This window comes from Malaclemys terrapin, chromosome 9 (genome assembly GCF_027887155.1).
Source record: "Malaclemys terrapin pileata isolate rMalTer1 chromosome 9, rMalTer1.hap1, whole genome shotgun sequence".
NCBI lineage: Eukaryota > Metazoa > Chordata > Testudines > Emydidae > Malaclemys > Malaclemys terrapin.
The window spans coordinates 105654784-105681819 of NC_071513.1; the positions used below are offsets into that span (position 1 = coordinate 105654784).

The 27036-nt window shown below is 50.6% G+C and overlaps 2 protein-coding genes across 5 annotated transcripts in view; one reads left to right on the forward strand and one right to left on the reverse strand.

Annotated features, from left to right (window-relative positions):
* The window catches only part of LOC128842918 (D-beta-hydroxybutyrate dehydrogenase, mitochondrial-like), a 38005-nt gene extending 16563 nt beyond the window's left edge, over positions 1–21442 (reverse strand). The window contains exons 1-2 of one of the 2 annotated variants that reach the window (XM_054039248.1): positions 21249–21442; positions 8340–8450 (exon numbers count right to left, since the gene is read on the reverse strand). In XM_054039248.1, the coding sequence (XP_053895223.1) occupies positions 8340–8450; positions 21249–21416 (279 nt within the window). In that variant the 5' untranslated portion in view covers positions 21417–21442. Of the gene's footprint in view, positions 1–8339; positions 8451–19248; positions 19273–21248 lie in introns of those variants that run through there. The other variant, XM_054039249.1, reaches the window with a different exon arrangement.
* DLG1 (discs large MAGUK scaffold protein 1) overlaps positions 11110–27036 on the forward strand; it is a 498578-nt gene continuing 482651 nt past the window's right edge. Inside the window, exon 1 of one of the 3 annotated variants that reach the window (XM_054039243.1) lies at positions 11110–11459. The gene's annotated coding sequence lies outside the window, so the exon portion shown is untranslated. Of the gene's footprint in view, positions 11460–21520; positions 21601–27036 lie in introns of those variants that run through there. The other 2 variants (XM_054039246.1, XM_054039244.1) reach the window with 2 other exon arrangements.

Below are 27036 nucleotides of genomic sequence, written 5' to 3' on the forward strand. Positions count from 1 at the left end.
CACTTCACAGCACCCTGGCCATCTCCTCTGCTCGGGGCTGCTCCGGTGTTGGGAGCCAGCAGCAAAGAAAACGTTCCCCTCCAGCAGTCAAGTCTCTTGCTTCTTTCCTTCAGTTCTCTCCTCTCTCCGGGGATGGGAAAGTGCCCTTTCAGTCCTGACATGGATCATGATGTGGGTCAGGCCAGTCACAGCAAGGCCCGTGTGGCATGGGGTCATGTCATGGGGCAGGCAGGTCTCAGCGATGGCCTTGTGGAGTCATGTCATGGGATGGGCAGGGCACGAGGAGGCCTGTGGAGTGTTGCGGGGTGGGGATGCTCGGGGGGGAGGGAGGGTTCAGCATCGTGAGGTGGGAAGGACACAGGGAGGTCCTTGTAGCATGGTGTCATGATATGGGGCAGAGGGAGGCCTGTGAAGCACAGTGTCACTGGGAAGTGTGGGCGGATCGTGGGGACACGAGACCCATGGAGCATCACCAGGCAGGGCGGGTGGGTCACCAGGGGGCTCATGGAGTGCGGTGTCACAGGGGGTGGGGGTGTCACCAGGGGGCCCGTGGAGTGTGGTGTCACAGGGCAGGATGGGGGGCGGGGGTGTCACCAGGGGGCCCGTGGAGTGCGGTGTCACAGGGGGTGGGGGTGTCACCCGGGGGCCCGTGGAGTGCGGTGTCACAGGGGGTGGGGGTGTCACCACGGGGCCCATGGAGTGCGGTGTCACAGGGGGCGGGGGTGTCACCCGGGGGCCCGTGGAGTGCGGTGTCACAGGGGGTGGGGGTGTCACCCGGGGGCCCGTGGAGTGCGGTGTCACAGGGGGTGGGGGTGTCACCACGGGGCCCATGGAGTGCGGTGTCACAGGGGGCGGGGGTGTCACCAGGGGGCCCGTGGAGTGCGGTGTCACAGGGGGTGGGGGTGTCACCCGGGGGCCCGTGGAGTGCGGTGTCACAGGGGGTGGGGGTGTCACCAGGGGGCCCGTGGAGTGTGGTGTCACAGGGCGGGACGGGGGGCGGGGGTGTCACCCGGGGGCCCGTAGAGTGCGGTGTCGCAGGGTGAGACGGGGGGAGGGAGTCACCACGAGGCCTGTGGAGCACAGCATCATGGGACGGGGTGGGGTGTGGGGAGGTCCAGGTGGTTGTGAAGAGTTTTACTGGGAGTAACTCAGGAATCAGCACTGCTTCCAGGATGCCATGGGAGACCTGGAGGATTGACTCTTCACACGGCTCCAGCACCAGCTCTGACGGAGGAGGTTTCCATTCCTATTGGAATCAGATTACTAGTGGCAGTTTAGCCCAAATTAGCTCCTTAGCACAAAGCCCCGTTACCAGGGAGTTTTCACAAATGCTGCCCATTCGCTCTGCAGCATCAATGCAGATTCGGAAGAAACGCTGAAGACCAGCCAGGGCCAGCTCCAGGCACCAGCCCAGCAAGCAGGTGCTTGGGGCGGCCAAGGGAAAGGGGCGGCACGTCGGGCTGTTCGGCGGCAATTCGGCGGCGGGTCCCTCTCAGAGGGAAGCACCTGCCGCCCAATTCCCGCCGAAGAAGAAAGCGGCGCGGTGGAGCTGCCGCAGGAGTGCTGCCAATCGCAATTGCGATCGCGGCTTTTTTTTTTTTTTTTCCGCCACTTGGGGCGGCAAAAACCCTGGAGCCGGTCCTGAGACCAGCATCTTACTACGGAAGGGCCTGACCTCGGGGGATGCCAAGTGCTCCCAACTTCCACCAATGTCGAACAGGACCCACAGCCTTGGTCACCTGCTTTCTGCCCGGGCTGCTAGTCTCTGAGGGGCTCCATTCCCCATTCCTGTACCATCCCCTCCCTGCCGCCTCACATTGAAGTCAAGAGGCTGCTCTGCCATATCCCTGTTGTTTGAGGAACCCGTAGAGGAAGAGCTGCAATTTAAAAGAGCTGTGCCCGTTTGTCGCAGCAGGACAATCTGGAGCTACAGCCTGTAAAACAGAACTGGAGAGGAAGTGTTTAATGACTTGGGCCCCGCTAACTACCATGGGCGCCAAAATGCACCTCGGGAGCTGTGAGAAGTAGCCGACATGGGGTCTGGCTCCTTTGGAATGTGACCCCACCGCCTTCCATCGCTGAAGGGGCAGCGGAGACCTTTCAGTGACTGTCAGGTTTCTGAAAAGTGACAGCATCAGGGAAACAAGAATAAAAATCCTGTGCTCTGATAAAGCAACCAACAGCAAGCCACAGACCAGACAGGTGATAGTGATGCTTCCATATGACCTGTCCTCCAAGGCTCTCAAAGTGCTTTACAATTATTACATTCTTTGTACATATGGGAAACTGAGTCACGGAGTGGTAGTGTAACTTGCTCAAGGTCATATGGCAAGCCTATGTTACCACTGGGCATCGACCCCATGTTTCCTAATTCCATGTCCCCAGCTCTAACTACTAGATAATCAATGGACCACAACCCCAAGGGGTCACGAAAGGCAAACAAGGGACATGGGCTGGGGATGTTGCAAGGTGTTGAAAAATGTATAACAATCTAAAGCAAAAAAAACTTGCTACCCTACTCCCTGCACATCTTTTCCCTTCAAGGTCAAGTATTCACTCTCAACATCTAGAAACACATCCATCTATAAGTTCCGTAGGCTTAGCATTATTATCAGTGAGACATTGTTTATTTTTACCTTTATAGTAAGTGTAAGGAATGGTGGGGGTGATGAAAATAATTTTTGACTTTAAATGAGGCATCACCAACCTAAAAGACTGAGAAACCCTGCACTAGACCACTCTTCCTCCTAGGCCAATACCAGTTGGGGTCAGGTTTTAACTTGTGACCAGGGCCGGCTCTGGCTTTTTTGCCGCCCTGCGGGGCGGTGGGGGGGGGAGGGCGGCCGGAGCCCCGGGGGGAGGGCGGTGAGCCCCAGCGGGGGCTCCGCTCTCCCCCCCGGCGGCCGGGGGGAGAGTGCCGGGGGGGGAGGGCGGCGAGCCCGGCCGTGGCCCGCTCTCCCTGGGGGCCGGAGCGCCGCGCCGCCCCCCTCCAGGTGCCGCCCCAAGCACAAGCTTGGTGGGCTGGTGCCTGGAGCTGGCCCTGCTTGTGACCAAGAGGTGAAATTTCCTTGCTTCTGAAAATGACCAGACTAGTCATACAGAACTCCAGATAGTCAGGCTGACTGTGGGGTCAACGTAGTTCATTTATTTGCCCTCAAATGCCCTCTCTGCACTCCACCAGTGTGCCAATCTCCTGAAATAGCCCTCCCTGTAAACATTCGATTCCACATTCGCTCCATCCTTCCACCTGCTGCTCCCATCTCAAGCCCGAGCAAGCTGCAGTGAAAAGTGACGCAGCAGCGAAGGGCCAGCTCAAAGCACCGCATGACACTAGTAATAGAGGATTTACAGAGCCTTTGTATGGAAATTTTCACACAATGGCAGTTGTCCAACAGGACTTTCTTCTGCCAGGTTATGAAATATGTCAGCTGAGGTGTCTGGCCTGGCCAACTTTCCTTTCTGGTGCAATGACAGAACGTAACCTTCCTTCACTGACACTAGGCAGCCAGGTGGGTCATGTTCGAGCTGTACTGCAGGGGTTTCTGGGAGTACAGCTGTGGTCTGTGACGTTGTGCAGTCTATATGGTTTTATAAAAACTTGATAATAAGTCAATATAATGTAACTGAGATAGTTTTAGAGAAAATACGGTAATAAGTGAATGTAAGTAACTGGGATATGCCTCATGCAAAAGGTCTCTTGTAAGGTATCATTACAAAGCTTATAATCTACTGAGTGTGATCATCTGATTTGTATAAATGTACCACTCTTGTATCTAAAACTAGAAATATAAAATGTAACTCTGAGGGCCTATTGTAATTGGGTAAAGTGTGGACCATTAATGATGGTTTGGAATCTTGATGACTCCCATTGTCTGCAGATGGCTGTATTTACCTGTGAGTCTTCCTGTATATGTGTGTGCTGGCAAGTGAGTAATGAAGTCTTGCAGTGACATGTGATCATGTCACCTGAACTGGAATCCATCTTTAACCTGGTGCTTTTCCAGTGAGGGGGGGTGGAAACCCAGAGAGACAAAGAGTTCCCGCCTTATGCAAAAGATATATAAAGGGGGGAAGAGAAGAGAGAGGGAGAGGAGCCATCATGAAGAATCCCCTAGCTATCACCTGAGCTGCAACAAGAGCTGCACCAGGGGAAAGAATTGTGCCCAGGCCTGGAAGGTGTCCAGTCTGAGAAAAACTTACTGAAGCATCTCTGAGGGTGAGATTATCTGTATTCAGTTTGATTAGGCATAGATTTGCGCATTTTATTTTATTTTGCTTGTGACTTACTTTGTTCTGTCTGTTACTACTTTGAACCACTTAAATCCTACTGTCTGTATTTAATAAAATCACTTTCTATTTAGTAATTCACTCAGAGTATGTATTAATACCTGGGGGAGCAAACAACTGTGCATATCTCTCTATCAGTGTTATAGAGGGCGAACAATTTATGAGTTTGCCCTGCATAAACTTTATGCAGGGCAAAACGGATTTATCTGGGTTTAGACCCCATTGGGAGTTGGGCATCTGAGTGCTAAAGACAAGCACGCTACTGCGAGCTGTTTTCAGGTAAACTTGCAGCTTTGGGACAAGTGATTCAGACCCTGGGTCTGTGTCTGGAGCCAGACGGGAGTGTCTGGCTCAGCAAGACAGGGTGCTGGAGTCCTGAGCTGGCAGGGAAAACAGAAGCAGGGGTAGTCTTTGCACATTGGGTGGCAGCTCCCAAGGGGGTTTCTGTGATCCAACCTGTCACATGGTCTCCAGCCATCCAAACACCTGGATACAATGGCCACCTTCAAACATTTCCTAGTCAGCTTTAAATTATTTTAAAGGAACACAGAAAAGTAAAAAAAATATTTAAAAAAATATTAAAAATCCTGCATTTCATCTCTTAATAGTAAAATCTTCAATTGTTATGTCAAAACCTGAATTGACTTAGCCCTCCCAGTTGCTCTTTTTAAAATTTTCCTCTTGGCTTGGCCAATGGAAATAAACAGGCCATGCCACTTCCCAGGCCTCCTGCACTGGGGCTACCCCAGGGGGCTGTTTGGAAGATGAAGTCAGAGCAGAAAGGAGCTGCCCGCCTTTCTGGGACCCTGTTGCTCTGGTGCTCCATACTCTGTACTCACTGCCAGTGACCCTACAGCGTTTGGGAGCCAGCTTCCTGAGAGACCCATATGTGCCCAGGGGATACCACCATAAGTGCAGACTCCGTGGGTGCTCCAGGGCTGGAGCACCCATGGAAAAAAAATAGTGGGTGTTCAGTACCCACCAGCCACCCACCGATCAGCTGTTTGGCAGCAGGCGGTGCCAAAGGGGGCAGAGCGGGGGCAGGAAGAGGCAGAGTGAGGGTGGGGCCTTGGGGAAGGGGCAGAGTAGGGGCGGGGCCTCAGGGCGGAGCAGGGGTGGAGCACCCACCTAGAAAGAAGAAAGTCAGTGCCTGTGGATACCACTACAGCTACAATTGTTGGAGACACTTAAACTAATCATAGCCCTGGTTTAAAGACGGGGGGTGGGGGCTGCTGGCAGCACATTTGCCCTGAGTTGTCTGAAGCTCTGGAAGTCTCTCCCTGCCTTATTTTTCAAACATCCCAAATATGCTAGATGGCCTCGCCCCCCAACCAGAGTTCACAAGAGCTTTGGCCGCTGCCCAAGAACTTACAGTCTACTCTGATATGGCAGAACAAGTGAGGGGCACACACAGGCAGAGGAGGGTGAGTAGGACAATGATAGTATCGCCAGCTGCCTCACTACCTTCAAATCCCCTCAGCACCCCACTTTGCTGGGGGGCCTACAAAAAACATGACACTAGTTAGACTGCTGGTGTGCAGAGCTCACTGCCTGTCATGCCAAGCAATATTCTTTCATTGTATACTTGTCCTCCTCCATCTGTCTGTATCCAACTGTTGTCGTTTGTCTTGTACTGAGGCTGTAAGCTTCTTGGGGCAGGGGCTGTCACTTTGTTTTGTTTTTGTACAACGCCAAGTGCAATGGGGTTCTGGTCCATGACTAGGTCTCCTAGGCACTACAGTAACACAAATAAATATCTGTCTCAACAGACAACGGTGTAAGCACTGAAGCAGTTCAGTTATTGTGTGTCATGTTACAATATCATGAGTGGTTAATAAGTCCAATTCCTGAGCAACCGCACACACAAAAATTATCTTATCAGCATGCATTTGACTTTGCCTTTTGCTCTTAAGATGTGCGATGTTGAAGATGTTCCCATCTGATTGTGTATGGGGATGTACTGCCTTGGTACTAGATGAGAACGTATGATCAAGCAGGAGAGAGGAGACTATACCAAAGATTGTTGGTGCCTAAACACATCCCCGTTTGACACCACTGCAGATTTCAAAGCTGTCAGATTGATCAACATTACACTGGATTGTAGCATTCATGCCATCATGGAAAGATAAAAATCAGACTGACGATTGGGGGCCAGCCAATCCTCTCTGGCAGTCGGAAAAGTCTCTTCCTGCTAATCAGTTCAAAGCCCTTGTAAGATTTATGAAGTCCATGTAGAGATTTTCTTTGTTCTTGACACTTTTCTTGCAGTTGCCTCAGTCTCAAGACCTTGTTGATAGCTGATCTGTCAGCACAGAAGCCTCACTGACTCTTTGGATATACATGTTCCGCAAGAACTTGCAGTCTTTGGAGAATGACCCACACAAATGCCTTGCCAACACCACTAGAGAGAGAGATTCCTTTGCAGCTGCTGCAATCACTCCAATCTCCTTTGGTTTTGTCCAACATTATGATGTTGGTGTCCTTCATGTCTTGCGGTCCCCCTCCTGCCCTCAGGCAGGAAAGCAAGACATTGTGCTTAAACCTATGCACCATCTGATGTGACCAGTTACCTCTGGCCTGAGCCTTCCTAAACCAGATACCTCTGAGCCGGCCTAAGCCTGATGAGTCATCAGAAGCAATTACCTGCAGATCTCATGAGAGGCCCCATGCATCCAACCAGGGTTCAGCCAATCCACAGGTGAGGACCCACCCAGCTGATCCCAAGACAGGTATCCAGGCTCCTAAGGGAAGCAGTCTCTCCAGTCTGCTCAACATCACTACCAGGCCGGGAACACACCCATTGCCTGGGAATTCTGACAGACTGCTTCTATTCCATCCAGCTCCTGCCTTTGCCTGCTTCACGCTAGCCAGCCCATTCCAGCTCCTGCCTCACCTGGCAGCCCAGCGAGTCTGACACCTGTCCTCCCTTCTTCTGTACTTCCCATGGAATTCCATCTTTTCATGCTGCCATTCCTGGTGCTAGGAGGCGACTGACTTTACAGACTCATTCATGGACGGTTCTATATCGAGATCTTTGGTAATCTGGAGATCTCATTTAGAGCTGCTTCAGAAACAGTGGTTTCACCTGGCATTGCATCTATTTGCTTCTGTCAGTGATGTCTCCAATAAGAGATTTGGGTGGGGCAGTTTTCTTGGCTGAAGGTAGGGTTACCATATTTAAACATTAAAAAAAGAGGACAATCCACAGGGCCCTGGCCCCGCCCCTTCCCCAGCCCCACCCCAACTCCACCCCTTCCCCGCCCCAACTCCGCCCCTTCCCCACCCCAACTCCACCCCTTCCCCCAAAGTCCCACCCCAACTCCGCCCCCTCCCCGAGCACCCCGCATTCCCTCTCCTCCCACCCAGCCACGCGAAACAGCTGCCCGAGCACTACCGTCTTCATGGTTTGCCGGGCAGCCCCCAGACCTCCAGACCCTGCGCCCCCGGCCGAGCACTTCCCCAGCGCAACCAGAGCCCAGGAGGGGAAGCGCCTGGCTGGGAGCACAGGGTCTGGAGGTCTGGGGGCTGCCCGGCAAACGTGAAGCCGGTAGCGCTCGGGCAGCTCCGCTCTTCAGCTACACAAAGCTGAGGTGTCTGGGGGGAGCAGCAGCAGCTGCCGCCACAGGGGAATCCACCTGCAGCTCGCAGCCTGCCGGAGCCGCTTTAAGGTAAGCAGGGGACTGGGGCAGGGATGCCGGCAAAACAAGGCTGGGAGAATTTTCCCGGACATGTTTGGCTTTTTGGCAATTCCTCCCGGATGGGGATTTGAGGACCAAAAAGCCGGACATGTCCGGGAAAATCCGGATGTATGGTAACCCTACTGAAGGACCTATTGATTTGATAGTCTGTTAGGGCTTTTCCATGGCTAGCTGATTGACTCCACAATGCTGAGCAAGAAATGTTGAAGTCTAAGCAAAAAGAATGTTTAATTTGCATTTTTTTTAAATGCAGAGACATTTTCATTGATCACAGACTTTAAATCAGCATGTTACTATTCCTTTAAAATGTGCCCTTCACAACCTCGAACAGAGTTAACCGAACGTAGTACTCACCATCAGCAAACAGCCAGCAAAGACCGTGAATCCCTGTGCATGCAGCTGCTTTGCCAAAGCACGTCCAAACCCTTTGTCACAGCCTGTTATTAGCACTGCCTTCCCGTCAACCTGTGCAGGGGAAGCCAACAGTTTAGAGGGAGTGGATATACTCTGTGATAGCAAGAGCTATTACAATGCTGCAGAACCTATTAAAATTACAATACACAGCAACGGTGCAGCCCCACGAGCAGGCTAGCACACATCAATAGTATTTTAGTAGGGACACTGGCTACACCATATGTCAACAAGCCCTAAATTGTTTTGAAGTTGTCCGGATTCTACCCCGCCCCTTGCACTGCCCCATTTACACTCATGCACAGTGAGAGTGAGACATTACCAGACTCAAAACCCTCTACACGTTTAGATCATTGGCAGCATTTCACACCCACTGTGCACAGCCGTAAATGACACAATGGGCCTGACTCTGCTGTCACACTGATTTTACACCAGACTAACTCCATTGACTTTCTCCTGGTTTACACCCGTGAAAATGAGATCAGAATGTGGGCACTTTTGTCCAGAAATGCCATGAGCTCTCTCTTGAAAATCAGGGCTGGCGCAACCCATTAGGCGACCTAGGCAGTTGCCTAGGGCGCTACAATTTGGGGGGTGGCGACCGCGGCGGTATTTCGGAGGCGGGACCTTCCGCCGCCTCTGTGGGGGGCGGCATTTTGGGGTGGGACCTTCTGCCGCCTAGGGCGGCAGAAAAGCTGGCGGCGCTCCTGTTGAAAATGCACTGTACAACCCATCTCATAATACATCCTTCCATTCTAACAAGAAAACCAGATTATTTATGCTACAATGACACTGACAACAGTTCCCTTTTTAAAAAGTAAATCAACGTAGAGACAGAAAAAGGCAGCAAAATTTCAGACACCAGCAAAAAGAGATGACTCCAAAATTCCACAAAACATATTCAAACTCATCTAGTAGGCTGGATACAGCAGTTGGGAGGAGCACTGGACTGGGACTTGGGAACCTGGGGTCTAGTCACAGCCCTGCCTCTGCCCTGCTGGGTGACCTTGGACAAGTTACATTGCTCTGTGCCTCAGTTTCCTCACCTGAAAAAATGGGTATAATGCTACTTATGTTGCTTGAGCTCGATGGATGAAAAAATGCTATATAAGAGCTCGGTGGTATTGTTATTGCTCCCCATCAGGATGGACCCAAAAGTTGCTCATGTCTCGCGGCCCGCCAGCAGATTACCCTGATGGGCCGCATGCAGAAGGATGCCGACCCCTTAGTTGTCTCTTTTCCAAGCTGAAAAGTCCCAGTCTTATTAATCTCTCTTCATATGGCAGCCGTTCCATACCCCTAATAATTTTTATTGCCCTTTTCCAATTCCAGTATGTCACACTGTAACCCAAAAGTCCTTAAACACACAATCTTGTGCTCTAACCCCTAGGACATACTCCCTCCCCTCTGACTGAACTCCCCGTCCCCTATTCTGTTCATCATGGTACCTTCAGTTATGTGAAACAATTAAACGTTAAAGTTTAAGTGAGCCAGCAACACTAAACTGTGTGTCCTGTATTTATGGCTGTAATGTTCTGTAGCTCTCCAAACTGAAGCTAGGGCTGTATAATATGGAGTTTGTATAGGCTTCCTTGAGGCACTAGCTTTCAGGTGATGATGTTATACAATAAAAAAGGGTAAGAGGAAGCAATAAGGAACTTAGGTCTCAAATGTCTCTGGGGAGTGGCTTGCAACCCAGTAGTCCCTGTGTTACGCTACAAGAGACAGCTTCTGGAATAAGTGCCTCGCACTCTGGCAACTTGTCCAGCTGTCCCTTCCAGACAACATGGGGGCGATGGCTCATGCTCCTATTTTGTTGTTTTTGCTGCTGTATGTAGCAATAATAAGGAAAGAAGTTTAATGTGGAAGAATCAGATCATAGACAGAAGGCAGCGCAGAAACCGATAAGGGAATGAATTATATCCCATCCTTTACCCACTGGAGGTGTTGTTGCTTTTACAAGCTCATTTAAAGACAGCAATGATCTTAAATTTAAGCTGTGCTTGAAGCAAGTTGCAGGCACAAACCATGATATGAATCACTCTGTGAAAGCTTATCACGGCTGTCTATACTCACCTCCAACACTGCCCTCCTGCCCCCTCCCTCCCTGGGGTCAGTATGGCTCATCCCTCTCCCCAATAGTATGTCAGCTCTGTTCCAGAAACTTCAGGAACTGAACGGAGGATGGCCAGTTCTTGTCACTTCCAGGGCTATTTTGGAGCCAGGCAAGAGGGAACCAAACGAGCCACAGCTAATTGTAATCAGTCCCCTATCAGCAAATCTTACCAGGGCACAGATCAGCTGAGGGAAACAACCAAAGATCCATAGAGAGGGGAGTGGACTGTGTCAGTTTGAGATTCATTAGCTCACCAGTTTTTAGAGCTGGGCAGCTGTTTTGCTTCCTCCAGTAACAAAATAAGCAAGAAATGAAACAAAGCAAATGAAAGCACTTTAATGAACCCCTCTTAACTACGTCTGCCTCTGGGGAAAATCGACGGAATATACTTAACATATAAAACTTGCCAAAAGCGTTTACTATTATCCTACTTGCCAATAATGAAACGATTGGCAGCAGGGGAGCTGCTTGTATGCAGCAGCTGCAGAACCGGGTCCCAGGATAGTATCGCTTTAGCAGGTGCCCTGTTACTCAGGGAGGAGCCAGTGATCTCATCGCTAGCTAGTCGTTATCCTCTGGCATGTAGCTGGTGGGTACTTTATTCAAGGGCAAGAGGGCTGCCTGGCTTGCAAGGACCGTGGGCAGTCCCCATCCCTGAAGAACTCCACTATACTGAAGGGGGATAAGCTGCCCTGCTCTGTGAGGGGCAGGCTAGATTAGACCTAACAGGTCTTTTCCATCTCCAGTTCCTACAGTTCTGTGAGGCAGTGGCTCTCAACCAGGGATACGTGTATCCCTGGGGGTACGCAGAGCTCTTCCAGGGGGTACATCACCTCATCTAGGTATTTGCCTAGTTTTACAACAGGCCACATAAAAAGCACCAGCGAAGTCCGTCCAAACTACAATTTCATACAATGGCATGTTTATACTGCTCTATGCACTGAAATGTAAGTACAATATTTCTATTCCAATTGATTTATTTGATGATATGGTAACAATGAGTAAGTAAGGAATATTTCAGTAATAATGGGCTGTGACACTTTCCTATTTTTATGTCTGATTTTGTAAGCGAGGAGTTTTTAAGTGAGGTGAAATGTGGGGTACGCAAGACAAATCCGACTCCTCAAAGGGGTACAGTCGTCTGGAAAGATTGAGAGCCACTGCTGTAAGGGACACTCCTCAGCCTATGTGGTAACAAACTAGACTGCTGCCTAGTTAATGAGACACAGAGAGAGAGACCATGTTACTTCACATGGCAGGTTCTATTCTCCTCTCATCTTCGTTCTACTTTGGGATCTCCGCTTTGAGATGAACGGATCTGGGCCTGGCTCAGTGACACTGGTAGGGCATGTGCCCACATCCAGCTGGGAGAACAGATCCGTGAAGGTGGACTGCTAGTATCACCAACAAGCCCATTGAGAGGGGGTGTTTGTGGTAAAGCACTAGGCTGGGATTCAGGACGTTCAATGTGTGGCTCTGCCACAGATTCCCTGTGTGACCTGCGGCTAATCACTTAGTGGCTCTGTGCCTCAGTTTCCTCCATCTAAAATGGAGACAGTAGCACTGCCTGGCCTCACAGGATGCCGTGAGCATAATAAATACATTAATGACTGTAAGGTATTTGGATACTACTGTGATATATAAGTACTTAGACGTGCTGCACACACACCTCCCAGTTGTGTACAAGTAATTGGTTTGTGTGAGCAAACACCATGAGCACACACAGTGTTGCACACCCATTCAGGGCTGTGGCTGTGCAAATGTACATCTGTCTCCTAGATAGACTGCTTAGAAGATATTCAAATGACCATCACCCAAGCAGCGCCCCTCAACATTTTAAATCAGGTTAACTGAGGCCTTGACTACACTACAGGGGAAATTTGACCTAAGCTTTGCAATTTGAGATACGTGAATAGTGTAACTCAAATTGACGTCGCTTAGATCTATTTACCACGAGGGCCACACTATGCGACGGCTCCTGTCGACTCCCCCTACTCTTCTCGATCCGGTGGAGTACAGGAGTCGACAGGAGAGCGATTGGCTGTTGATTTAGTGGGTCTTCACTAGACCCACTAAATTGACCGCCAATGCATCCATCGCCTCTCGTTGATCCCCCAGTAAGTGTAGACAAGCCCTGAATGCTTGCAAACGTGAAGGTCCCACAGCCCTGAGTAGAGCAGGCAGATGCAGCATGGTTGTCAGGCAGCTCAGGAATAGTAATCAGGCTGCAGCCCTGACACCGAGTTGCTGGAATGACCTCAGGCAAATCACTTAGCCTCTCCATGCCTCAGTTTGTCCCTCCGTGAAATGGAGATACAACTAGTTAGCTGCCGCTCAAAGGATGGTAAGGCTCCTTTCACCAATATTTGTACAGTGATTGGAGACAGCAGGTGTTCTAGACTAACCAGCGTGTAGGTAACTCACCCCACATAGTTCTGCCAGCGCACCTAGGCGCTACTGACATGCTGGAACACAGAACTCTTGGCTTTGTGATGGCTCTGGTGGGACGACTCAGTGACATCACGTGTGCTAGCTCACTAGTCTATATGCACGGCACTGCTATATCTAGTTTGATATTTTCCACAAAAGCAAGTTGTGTGTCTAAGTACACTACAATAAATAGTCACTTAAACCTGCACCCACATCAACACATTTACAGTTTACTTATTTTTCTCAAAAAAGGGTCTGATTTTCTTTAAAATAAGTTGTACAATTTCCACACACGCTCAAAATTAGACCCACTGATTGCAACAGAGGCAAAGTTAAGCAAAGTAGCTGGATAACCTCAGCCTTTCCAGATAATTTGAGAACCTGCACACACTTGTCTAGACTTTTTCCTATTCCCCCTCTCGCTGTCATTTGTTTTTCAAGGTCCCATCCCCTGTGAACCCGTCCTTGACACCCTCCTTATTATCTGGTGCAGCATGGTTTCATTTTAAGTTCAAAACAAGCAGTTACAATACTGAACTTTGTCTGTTCCAACAACAAACCCTTAATTTCACACTGCTTTACCAGGCACTTAAGGGCTTCCATCCTGGTAATGGAACCGTTTCAAATGTACCATAATGCTGAGGCAACTTCACAAAATATGAACCAATCTGGATTATAACTACTGAGAGAAGATCCAGAGTCCGGTAACATTCCTCCGCTGAATGCTGAGCCCCCCTCCGAGTTGCTGATTTTTCTACTGTTCTTGATAATATGAATTAGCAAATAACAGGGCGGTGCTGCTTTGAGAAGTTTCTGTGTAAAAAGAGTCCTGTGGCACCTTATAGACTAACAGACGTATTGGAGCATGAGCTTTCGTGGGTGAATACCCACTTCGTCAGATGCATATAGTAGAAATCTCCAGAGGCAGGTATAAATCAGTGTGGAGATAACGAGGTTAGTTCAATCAGGGAGGGTGAGGTGCTCTGCTAGTAGGTGAGGTGTGAACACCAAGGGAGGAGAAACTGCTTCTGTAGTTGGATAGCCATTCACAGTCTTTGTTTAATCCTGAGCTGATGGTGTCAAATTTGCAGATGAACTGAAGCTCAGCAAAAAGCAACAGAGGATCCTGTGGCACCTTTAAGACTAACAGAAGTATTGGCCAATACTGTGCCACAGGACTCTTTGCTGCTTTTACAGATCCAGACTAACACAGCCACCCCTCTGATACTTGTGTAGAAAGAATCTCTTTTTGCTTAGGGGGTCTGCTCCCTTTGTAGGGGTCCTGGAACAATGTTTATAGTGGGGGTGCGGAGAGCCATTGAACCAAACTGTAAACCACTTCAAGCCAAGGGTGCGGCAGCACCCCCAGATCGCCTAGTTCCAGCACCCATGTCCCTCTGTGTATTCAGCCAGATCCACTGATCTCAGTGACACAAATCACATTTACTCCTCTTGGCCGTGGCTATAGAGCATAGGCTGGGTTCTCCTCCTGGTGACTTTGCACACACTGCATGAAAATGCAGTAGGATTGGGGTCCTGTCAGCAAAGGCAGAGGGGACTATTTTATACATTTTCTGACAAGTTCAATATGTAAAAGTGGCGGGTCTTTAGTTTCCTAAAAACATAGGCGTATTTCTCTTCATTGAGGAACACAGGAATCGCCAACCTCGATCAGACCTGAGTCCCATCTAACCCAATATCGTACCTCTGACAGGGGCCTGCACCAGATGTTGCAGAGGAAGGTGTGAGAACCCCACAGCAGCAGATGTGGGATAATCTGCCCCCAACATTATGGCTCATCCTGATCTCTAATAATTAGAGACAGTCTTAAACTCTGAGGTGTGAGGTTTGATATCCCTTCTGTAGGATTTTTATCATTAATTATAAGTCTGCATAGTTCTTGATATCCATATAAATGCCCAGTCCATTTTTGAATCTTAAATTCTTGGCCTCAGTGACTTCTTAGGACAATGAGTTCCACATTTAATCATGTTGTGTGAAAAAAGTGTTTCATTTTATCAGTTTTGATTTTCTCACCATTCCATTTTATTGAATGTCCCCTTGTACTTGTGCTATGAGACGGAAAACAGAAGTTCCTGATCTCCCTTCTCTAGACAACTCATCATTCTACATACTTTTTATCATGTCCCTTCTTACTCATCTCCTTTCTAGTACAGCAGTCACAGTCTTTCCAATCTCTCTTTGTACCAGAGTTTTTTCCAGGCCCTTGACCGTTCTTGTTGCCCTTCTCTGAATCCCTTCTGAAATGGGGTGGCCAGTTCGACGTGCAGTCTTCCACCATTGATTTAAATAAAGGCATTAAAATAGTCTCCATATTATTCAGCATCCCATTCTTCATGCATCCAAACATCTTGTTTGATTTTTGGCAATAGCTGCATATTGAGAAGTCTTTATTGAGCTATCCATAATGATGCCCAAGTTCCTTTCTCTGCAGTGCCCTGCCTCAGTTTCTCCTTCTGCTCAAGTCCCCTTAAGCACTCCACATCATAGTCCCATGGTAATTAAAACTCTTCCCCTCTGGGGTCCATTTTATTTAGTCCTTACACACATTGGCCTTTCAGGCCCCAATCCCAGGTCAATGTTTTCTGAGGCTTCTGTCATGCGTAGCACTCCTAACCCCACCTAGCTGGAGTCAAGCTCCTTTCTGCAGTGAGCAACAGAGGGTCCTGTGGCACCTTTGAGACTAACAGAAGTACTGGGAGCATAAGCTTTCGTGGGTAAGAACCTCACTTCTTCAGAAGAAGTGAGGTTCTTACCCACGAAAGCTTATGCTCCCAGTACTTCTGTTAGTCTCAAAGGTGCCACAGGACCCTCTGTTGCTTTTTACAGATTCAGACTAACACGGCTACCCCTCTGATACTTTCTGCAGTGACTATCCCAGGACACCTGTCCTTTCCTCCATCATCTCCCCAGACCTGGCCTGAGTTAATCACATGATCTCAGCCATCTGAGGAAGTGAGCTGATCTCGTCACAGGTTAGACTGAGGCCCCATTTTCCCTTAAAGGGGCCAGCCACCCTCTGGCAAGTTCAGACAGTTTATTTAGAGCCATGTGAGTGGCGGGAGTAATTTTTTCCCTCCAATTTCCATTACTTTGCCTTTGTCAACATTAAAATTCATTTGCCATTGTGTTGCCTACTCACCTAGCTTGTTTAGGTCTCTGAAGTTCCTCAGAGACGTCTCTTATCCTAAGTAACTTTGAGACATCTGCAAATTTTGCAACCTCCCTGCTCACCCCTTTCCCAGATCTTTAATATATTAAACAACGCTGGAGTAAGTGACCTACCCCACAAGGGCACACAGGAAGTCTGAGGCAAAGCGGGACTTGAACCCACAGTTCCCAAGTCATAGGCTAGTGTTCTGGACCACCCACCTCCCCTTACTTTCAATTGATCGAAGCCACAACTGCCTCCAGTTAAGACAGCTTTTCCCTGCAGCCTCTGGAGATAGCAGTGAGGTAGAGATGACTACCGTCTCCCAGGCTGTCTTTGGGGAAGACAGCCACTTCCACTGGGCTCTACAGTTCAGAAATGGAATAAAATGGGTGGGGTCAGGGGAACATGGGAGTAGCAGGGAGACTGGGAAGGTAGCAGAGAACAAGAACTAGAGGGGTAGGAGATTATTAGACAGCAGAGAGAGACAATGTGAGGGAGCAATTTCAATGGCAGCAAGACCACTCATAGAGTTTGAGTCACTGTATAAGCAAAACACTTTCAAATACTCCCCACAGACTACAGTGGTGCTGTCTGGGAGAGCAGAATTTAGCACATTTTTCAAAACCTACAAACAAACCAAAGACATTTCATTTCAAAAAGTATAAAGTGGGACATCAGGTCTGCAATTCAGTGCCAGTTGCTAGGTTTACTTTTCTCTTCTACCAATTTCTAATGTTACAGTACTGCAAAAAAATAAATTAACAAAATCAATTTTTCCATTATTTTCACCACGAGTCTGTTAAGTAAAATCAAGGTCTTAGTTGTGAGTGAGAGCGCTCAGTTTTGCAGCATCCCAGTCATCATGCAATCTTTTCCCACTTATTACAAGAGATGACAGACTTCAAAAAAAATTCTTCCAAATACTGATGCCTCAGGTACATCAGTTCTTCCATAACTACATAAGAACACAAGAATGGCCATACTGGGTCAAACCAATAGTCCTCTAGTCCAGTATCCTGTCTTCTGACAGTGGCCGGTGCCAGACGCTTCCGAAGGAATGAACAGAACAGGGCAATTTATTGAGAGATCCACCCCGTAGTCCAGGCCTAGCTTCTAGCAGTCAGTGATTTGGCGCAGTCAGAGGTTTAGGGACACCTAGAGCATGGGATTGCATCCCTGACCATCTTGGCAAATAGCCACTGATGGACCTATCCTCCATGAACATAGCTAATTCTTTTTTGAACCCAGGTATACTTTCAGCCTTCACAACTTCCCTCGGCAATGAGTTCCACAGGTTGACTGTGTGTTGTGTGAAGAAGTACTTCCTTATGTTTGCTTTAAACCTGCACCCTGTTAATTTAATTGGGTGACCCCTGGTTCGTGTGTTATGTGAAGGGGTGAATAACACTTCCTTATTCACTTTCTCTACAGCATTCATGATTCTATAGACCTCAGTCATATCCCCCGAGTCGTCTCTTTTCCAAGCTGAACAGTCCCAGTCTTTTTATTCTCTTCTCATCTGGAAGCTGTTCCATACCCCTCATCACTTTTGTTTTTCTTATCTGAACTTTTTCCAATCCTAATATAGCTTTTGGAGACAGGGTGACCACAACTGCACCAGTATTCGAGGTGTGGATTTACATAATAGCATTATTATATTGTCTGTCTTTTATTATCTATCCCTTTCCCAATGGTTCCTAACATCGTTAGCTTTTTTGACATTGTACGGATGTTTTCAGAGAACTATCGACAATGACTCCAAGGTCTCTTTGTTGAGTGGTAGCAGCTAATTTAGATCCCATTATTTTGTATGTATAGTTGGGATTATTTTCTCCAATGTATATTACTTTGCACTTATGACCATTGAATTTCATCTGCCATTTTGTTGCCCAATCATCCAGTTTAGTGAGATCCTTTTGTAATTCCTCTCAGTCAGCTTCGGACTTAACTATTTTAGTAGTCTGCAAACTTTGCCACTTCACTATTTAACTTAAGTTAAATCCCATATCTGTAATGTCCACAATAGTATTTCTACAATAGTATTGACCCAATAATATTTATATATTAAATAATATTTATTTTAGCCCGTGTGATTGTCTGTTCTGTGTAATTCCAGTAGCGGTGGGGACCAGCACAGACCAGTCTGACAGCAAGGCCAGGACTCTGCAGAGCTGCAAAGAGCGAATGCTCCGTTTGGCAGTCGTGTGTTTCTGGCAGGAATCCCGGAGACAGCTGAGTTACTGCCGCTTGTCAGGCGTGCTAGACAGAACTCAGAGGCCGGGTCCTACTGCCATTGAAGTCAATGGCAAGGCTCCCGTCGGTTTCAGTGGCTAGGGGATCCGGCAGTATGTGGCAGAAGCCAGGAACAGCAGCGTAAATAGAGCAGTGCCCACTAGGAGCTGAGGAAAATCTTAGAAATTTGGTGGCAATTTGCTTGGTGTCAACTGCAAACAGCCAGATTTTACTGCACGGTCTGATCCTGGGGAATGATTCCAACTGTCCTTTAATACCACAACTGACACTTAGGAGGTGGTTAGTAGATGTATCTCAAAGGCCTCTGAAATGCAAGTGTTCCTTGCGAGGGCAGCACAGTTATTTCAAATGGTGGCTGCACGTCCCCGTCCCCCTTTCCTGTCCCCCCACGAAGGTACAGCCCAGGGCTAAACAGAGCCTCTGAAATCTGCTCTAGGAATTGTTGTGGGGAAGTTCTATGGCTTGTGCTGTACAGGAGCTGTGACTAGATGATCACAATGGTCCCTTCTGGCCTTGGAATCTGTGAATCTATAATTCCACTGCTGTTAGTGGAGTTACTCCTGATTTACGCTGGTGTGAGAGAAGAGTCGGGTTAAAGTAGCTTTTCAGTGTCAGTTAAACAAAACCTAAAGAGTCTAAAGATTGAAAGACGAAAATAAAAGATTAATGGAAGTGAACCTTGAGAGGAAAGAAAAAGAGAATAGGGAACGGGAGGAAGAAAGACGGTGGAGTTACTGTGAGGGATTCCTTGGTCTTGCCCTTCAGTTTTCACCCTTCCCTGCAGTTTTTCTCCTAAAGTTCTTTTTTAAAAAGATAGGCCTGTTTCACACGTGTGGGTCCCCGCTGCTCCCTGGGGGTGTGCATGTGTGGGTCCCTACCCCCCTCATTGAAGCAGGTGTGCAGGGTTACTGTCCTGGGAACTGCAGGGCACCAGTGGACATGGGGCCAGCTGCAGACGGGGGGCACAGGCCAGCTGGAGGCAGGGGGTGCGGCAGGGGCCGGCTGCAGGCAGGGCAAGGGGTGCGGCAGGGGCTACCTGCAGTCGGGGGCTGGAGACAGGGGCTGCGGGCAGGGCAGGGGGTGCGGCAGGGGCTACCTGTGGTCGGGGTCTGGAGACGGGGGCTGGCGGTGCGGGGCTGGCTACAGGTGGGGGCTGATTGCGGGCAGGGGCTGGAGACGGGGTGTGGGCAGGGCTGGCTGCAGGCGGGTGGTGCGGGGCTGGCTCAGGGCACGGGGTGCGGGGCTGGCTGCGGGCAGGGGGTGCGGCAGGGGCTGGCTCAGAGCAGGGCGCGGGGTGCGGTGCGGGGCTGGAGATGGGGGCTGGCTGCAGGCAGGCAGTGTGGGGCTGGCTCAGGGCAGGGCGCCGGGTGCAGTGCGGGGCTGGAGATGGGAGATGGGGCTGGCTGCAGGCGGGCGGTGTGGGGCTGGCTCAGGGCAGGGCGCCGGGTGCAGTGCGGGGCTGGAGATGGGAGATGGGGCTGGCTGCAGGCGGGGGCTGGTTCAGGGCAGGGCGTGCGGGGCTGGCTGCAGGCGGGTGGTGCGGCAGGGGCTGGCGCAGGGCAGGGCGGGGGGTGCGGTGCGGGGCTGGAGATGGGGGCTGGCTGCAGACAGGCGGTGTGGGGCTGGCTGTGGGCAGGGTAGGGGCTGGAGACAGCAGGGGCGGGCAGGGCTGGCTGCAAGCGGGCGGTGCGGGGCTGGCTCAGGGCAGGGTGGTGGGTGCGGCGCGGGGCTGGAGATGGGGGCTGGCTGAAGGCGGGCGGTGCGGGGCTGGCTCAGAGCAGGGCGGGGGGTGCGGTGCGGGGCTGGAGATGGGAAATGGGGGCTGGCTGCAGGCGGGGGCTGTCTCAGGGCAGGGCGCGGGGTGCAGTGCGGGGCTGGAGACAGTGGCTGGCTGCAGGCGGGGGCCGGCTCAGGGCGGGGGGTGCGGTGCGGTGCGGGGCTGGCTACAGGCAGGGTGGCGGGTGCGGTGCGGGGCTGGCTATAGGCAGGGTGGCGGGTGCGGTGCGGGGCTGGAGATGGGAGATGGGGCTGGCTGCAGGCAGGGGCTGGCTCAGGGCGGGGGGTGCGGTGCAGGGCTGGCTGTGGGCAGGGTAGGGGCTGGAGACAGCGGGTGCGGGCAGGGCTGGCTGCAGGCGGGGGCTGGCTCAGGGCAGGGTGGCAGGTGCGGGGCTGGAGATGGGGGCTGGCTCAGGGCAGGGTGGTGGGTGCGGTGCGGGGCTGGAGACAGGGGCTGCAGGCAGGGTGGCGGGTGCGGGGCTGGCTGCAGGCGGGGTGGCGGGTGTGGTGCGGGACTGGCTGCAGGCGGGGGGTGGCGGGTGCGGTGCGGCGCGGGGCTGCAGGCGGGGGGTGCGGTGCGGGACTACAGGCGGGGTGGCGGGTGCGGGGCTGGCTGCAGGCGGGGTGGCGGGTGCGGTGCTACAGGCGGGGTGGCGGGTACTCACAGGGAGCGCGGCTCGGGACTGGCTCAGGGCGGGTGGTGCGGGGCTGGAGATGGGGGGCTGGCTGCAGGCGGGCGGTGCAGGGCTGGCTCAGGGCAGGGCGGGGGGTGCGGTGCGGGGCTGGCTACAGGCGGGGGGTGGCGGGTGCGGGGCTGCAGGCGGGGTGGCGGGTGCGGTGCGGGGCTGGCTACAGGCGGGGTGGCGGGTGCGGTGCGGGGCTACAGGCGGGGTGGCGGGTACTCACAGGGAGCGCGGCTCGGGACTGGCTCAGGGCGGGTGGTGCGGGGCTGGAGATGGGGGGCTGGCTGCAGGCGGGCGGTGCAGGGCTGGCTCAGGGCGGGGGGTGCGGTGCGGGGCTGGCTACAGGCGGGGGGTGGCGGGTGCGGGGCTGCAGGCGGGGGGTGCGGTGCGGGGCTACAGGCGGGGTGGCGGGTACTCACAGGGAGCGCGGCTCGGGGCAGCAGCGCACGGAGCAGCCCCAGCAGCAGGACGCAGCCCAGGCCCAGCAGAGCAGCCGGGGACCCGCCGGGCAGCAGCAGCGGGAGCCCCAGGGCCAGCGGCAGCAGCAGCGGCAGCAGGGCCTGTGCCCGGGGCCAGGCGGCCCGCATGACTCCCGCGCAGCGCAGCGCCGCGCCGCGCCGCGCCGCGCCCCCGGCCGGGCGGTGCTGGGTAGGTGGGGCCGGAGGAGGAATGAGATCACTTCCCGGCCGGCCGCAGCCCAGCCCCGCGGCGGGAAGCGGGTTACCCATTAGCCGGCGCCGGGCGAGCATCCCAGACACGCGGCTCCTGCAGGTAACTCCGCGTCGGGCGCGGGGCGGGAGCCCATCGGACCGCGGCCGCCCGGCTCCGCCAGGTGCTGCCCGGGCAGGAACCGGGGGATCGGCCGGCGCCGCTGCGAGCCCAGAGCCGGGCTGAGCCGCGCGTGGGGGCCGGGTCCAGTGCGACTGCACCGGGGGGAGCCAGACACAGAGACACCCGCACAGAGACCGGCACACGCACAGATGCACCGAGACACGCGCGCGCGCACACACACACACACAGAGACCTGCACACACACAGAGATGCACCGAGACGCGCGCGCGCGCGCACACACACAGAGACCTGCACACACACACACAGATGCACCGAGACGCACACAGACGCGCACAGAAGCACAGAGACGCGCGCACAAAGGTGCACACACGCGCACAGACACAAAGACACGCACAGACACACAAAGGCACACACGCACAGAGACGCGCGCACAAAGGTGCACACACGCGCACAGACACAAAGACACGCACAGACACACAAAGGCACACACGCACAGAGACGCGCGCACAAAGGTGCACACACGCGCACAGACACACACAAAGGCACACACACGCAAAGACACACACACAGGGACAGGCGCACAGAAGCACAGAGACGCGCACACAAAGGTACACACCCACCGAGAGAGACGCGCACACACGCGCCCAGACACACGCGCGGACCCAGGCGATGGGGATTCCCAGGTCTGGCCTGGTGGAGAAATGAAGGTCAGGCGGGGCCGTGTCTCCCCTGCCCGCTCTGGCCGGGACCGGGACCGGCACGGGAGAGACGCGCGGGGGAAGGTGGCTGGCGCCGCTGGCATCACTCGTGCGGCCCCTGGCAGCGAGAGCTGGAGACGCACCGAGCCGGGGCAGCTGCCCCGGGGCGCAGGCTGTCGCCATGCCCACGCCCCTGCTCCGATTGGCCGGTGGTGCGGTTCTGAGCCGGGCACGTCACCTCGTCAGATGCCGAGGGCTGGCTCGGCTGGCCGCTTGCCAGCCCAGAGGGTGCGCTCCGGATGCTGCTTGTGCTGAAATGTGGCTGGGCGGGTTTAAAGGAGTCCGCTTTGCCTGAGCCCGGTGCTGGGTGCTTGGGTGTGTGGCCAGCCCGGGCTAGATCCCTGCAGCGCGTCCCTGGAACTAGAGAGTCCCATGTCAAGGGACCGATGCGGATCCAAACAAAACCCACAGATGTCTCCCATTGACTTCAGCGGGGTTGACTAGGCCCTAGCTGGTGGATTGCTATCTCTGTGTTTTGGAGGTGCCTGGCCCTGGCACACACACAACTGCCTTGTACCCGGAATTCCCCCCTCGCTCACCCCAGCGGCCATGGTTCATACCCACACGAGACAAGACTTTCTTTTTTTTTTTCAATGAGAAATAGTGGCAAGAATCAAGGGCAGAGCCTGGCTCCAAATGGCCAAGATTTAATTTATACAATACTTTGATACAATACTTTTAAATAGATCTTCCAATGTATTTATCATAATGAATCAACCTAAGCTATGTCGGCTCCAGCTACGTTATTCACATAGCTGGAGTTGCGTAACTCATGTCGATTTACCTCCACAGTGTAGACAAGGCCCGGAACACAAATTATGTGAAAGTAGCAGTGATTGTTAGACTTCCAGAAACAAAGTCATTGAAGTCTATGGCGCTTCACCTGAAGAAGCACTGAAAACCTGGGCCCTCTTTTTTTCAATTGTAAACTTGGTTCATACAGGAAACCCAGTGCTGTCTAGGGGCTAGTTAAGGAGACAGACCTGAGTTCCGTTCCCAGCTTCATCAATGACTTGCTGTCTGACCTTGAGCAAATCAATACACATTTCTGTGCTTTAGTTTATCCATCCATAAAATGGGGTCAATAAATTTCCCTATTTCACAGATACTTATTGGGAGGCTTAATTAGTAAATATTAATAAAGATCCTGGTAGGAGAAATGGTATGTATCATTAATTGTATTGTGATTAATAAGAGTGAAAAATGGGCAAAAATATTTACATACTCATAAACTAATAATGTGTAACAGGTTCAGATGGTGTAGATTTTTTTTAATTTAACAAAATGAGCCGCGCTTCCAGCGCTGTAAACTAATCCCCGCGGGGAGGAGGAGTACCTGCACTGCGACCACACTCGCACTTCAAAGTGCTGCCTCGGGAGCGCTTTGGAGTTTCGAGTGTACCCATGCCCTAAAACTAGGATAATTGCACTGGTGTAAGCCCTGTCCAACCAGTGCAGTCAACTATTTTCACTGACCTGCTAGAACATATGAAATCACTGCTAATAAAATTTGCAGATGACACAAATTGGTGGAGTGGCAAATACATACAGCCTGATCTGGAGTGCTTGGTAAGGTGGCTCATTTGAACAGCATGTATTTTAATATAGCCAAATCCACGTAGGAACAAAGAATGTAGGTCAGAGCGAGTATCCTGGAATGCAGTGACATCAACAAGGACATAGAGGTCACAACAGATAGCCAATGAGCATGAGTCCTGTACATAAGAGGGTTAATGCAACCCTGGGTATATAAGCAGGAGTAGGGACATGCTATTACCTCTGTAACAGCACTGGTGAGATCATTACTGGAACAGTGTGTCCAGTTTTGGTGTCCACACTTCAAAAAACATGTTGAAAAATAGTAAAAGAGCTACAAAAATGATTCAAGTTCTAGAAAACCTACCTTATATGAGAGACATAAGAAACTCACTCTATTTAGTTTATCCAAGCATAGGTTAAGAGGGGACTTGATCACAGTCTACACCTACCTACCTGGGGAAGAGATTTTTGATGGTGGAGGGCTCTTTCGTCTAGAAGAAAAAGGCCTAACAAGATCCAATGGTTGGAAACTGCAGCTAGAACTTTATTTTAGACTGGCAATAAAGTGCACATTTTTTATACTGAGGTAATGGACTGTTGGAACAACTTACGTAGGGCTGTGGTGGATTCTCCTTCATGTGAAGTCTTTAAATCAAGACTGGGTCTATTTCTATTAGACATGCTCAGCCAGAAGTTATGGGCTTGCTGCAGAAGTTACAGAGTGCGGTCTGCTGGCCTGTGTAATGCAGGAAGTCAGACAAGGTGATCATAATAGTCCCATCTGGCCAGAACATCTCTGAATCTACACTGGGGCTTTGCACCGTGCTGCACAGCTGCATTAGGGCTTTGCACCACTGCTGCACATTTGCACTGGGGCTTTGCACCACTGCTGCACATCTACACTAAGGTACAGCCAGTGCAAACATTCTTAGTACTGGACTCTGGTTTGCTAAGTCCGTTTTGTGCTACTTGAACAGAACAAAGTTGACATAAACTGGCTCATGGAGAACCCCCCCACAGGGGGAGCTCTCAGCTGGCCTAGCTCTGCTGGTGCGGGAAGTGACTGTCAACACAATCTCCCCGTGCCTGGTTAGGGGAAAGGTGTGTCGGGTTGTGCTGGGGCAGGCAGGGAGTAGCAGGATGGAGCTCCATGGGTTCAGCCCTTCACTGGCATCCCACCACTCAGGGACCTGTGGCATAAATTACAGGTGCTTCTCAGCAGCTCTGATTTACACCGGGGCTGGGTAGTATGCATTCGGAAAGCTGCCACCAGGCTCCTGATGCAGAAACTTGGACTAAGCTGAAAATCTAACCCTTTACATAAACAAACAGTAAGATGTTAATTAGTTAGAAAATGCATCTTCCATCCACATTTTCATGGTTGCAAAGGCTTCTTCAGAGTAACCCTGGATCTTTCTATGTAGTTAGGGACTTTAAAAAAAAAACCAAACTGGTAAATATGTACCTATGTCTAGATAGAGCAGAATCTCATCTACATGGATGTATGTTTTTGTAACTAAATACACAGTGATCCTAATAGAGCAGAGGAACCCTTCCATTGATATGGATTTATCTGGTGTGATTAATCCCCTCCCTGTCTTTAAGTTTTTAGGGCAGGGACTAAAATATGCTACATCAATAAGCCTTCCTTAAATTTGAATGAGTTAAAGGGTGCTGCGTTTTTACTTATATTCAGAATCAGGGGGAAACATCTTTAACTTTTGAGGTCTACTCAAGCCTTTTCAATATGTCACAATGTCTTCACTGCATTAAGTTCCTATATTATTTTCAGTCTTTTCAGGGGTGTGAGTACTGGTATTTACATTTTTCCACATATAAGTACTTTCAGTTTCTCTTGTGCAGAAATGCATTTGCCTGAATTACTTTTGATTTTAATTTAGCTAGCAGGTGCAGAAGCAATAGTTTCTTCATTTAGACTAATTCATTGAAAGTTGAGAAACGGGTGGGGAATTGAAAAAACAGGAAATCTTGTTTTCCTCATCTCATCTTTGAATAAAGACGGGTGGGAGAGGACTAGATCTACTAGCTCTGAAAACCTTGAAGCATGTGGGGCCAAATTATCATAGGGATTTAGGCACCTAAGGATACAGACAAGCACCTAATGGAATTTCAGAAGCACTTGTGGTTAGGTGCCTAACTCCCATTGATTTCCACTCCCATGGATTCCAGTGGGAGTTAGGCACCTAACCTGCTTATGTGCTTTTGAAAATCCCAGTAGGCATCTGTGTGCATCTTTAGGCATCTAAATACCATTGATAATGTGGCCCGTGGTGTCAAGAAACAGTCAGTTCTCTAGCTACGGTGACTATTTCCTTTGTTTAATAAATCAGTTAGTTTTAAATGCAAAACATTTTTGATACTTTTTTTCTCACATATTGAAGACATTTAAGGTAATTTTTTAACTAATAAAAATGCTGTTTTTCTACATTTTTAATTGAATTCCAATTTCCAGGGCAGCTTGACGCAAATCCCAAGTAAACAATTACCATCTAGGAAATCAGAAATGTCATTCATCAATTTCTAACATAATAATAAAAAAGTAAAAATTAAGAATCTGAAAAAAGTATATAAAGATACATAATTGCTTAACTCTCTGTGTATAGATGTAATTCATCCTCTTGGCTAGCAAAAGGAAGTTCAAAATGTTGTGTAAAGGCTCTATTTGTTTGGAAATCCACACATTTTAATGATTTCCAACCAATGAGAATGAGCCTTTCTTTAAGAATAGAACTAAAACATACAAATGCAAAACAAGATTAAAATCGAGTATCAGAGGGATAGCCGTGTTAGTCTAGATCTGTAAAAAGCAACAGAGAGTCCTGTGGCACCTTTAAGACTAACAGATGTATTGGAAGATAATCTTTCGTGGGTGAATACCCACTTCGTCAGACGCATGCGTCCACGAAAGATTAAAATCAGTTACTTCAATGAAGGATTTCCTGCTTCTTGATTTAAATCATTATTGAAATCAGTGATTTAAAATCACTTTGATTTAAACCCGTCCACCCTGGTGAGAGGCACCGAGCAAGTGGAGCTGCTGGGATCCCTGCTTCTGACTCCCAGAAGCCTTGGAAGAGGGAAAGCAGAAAGAGAAAGC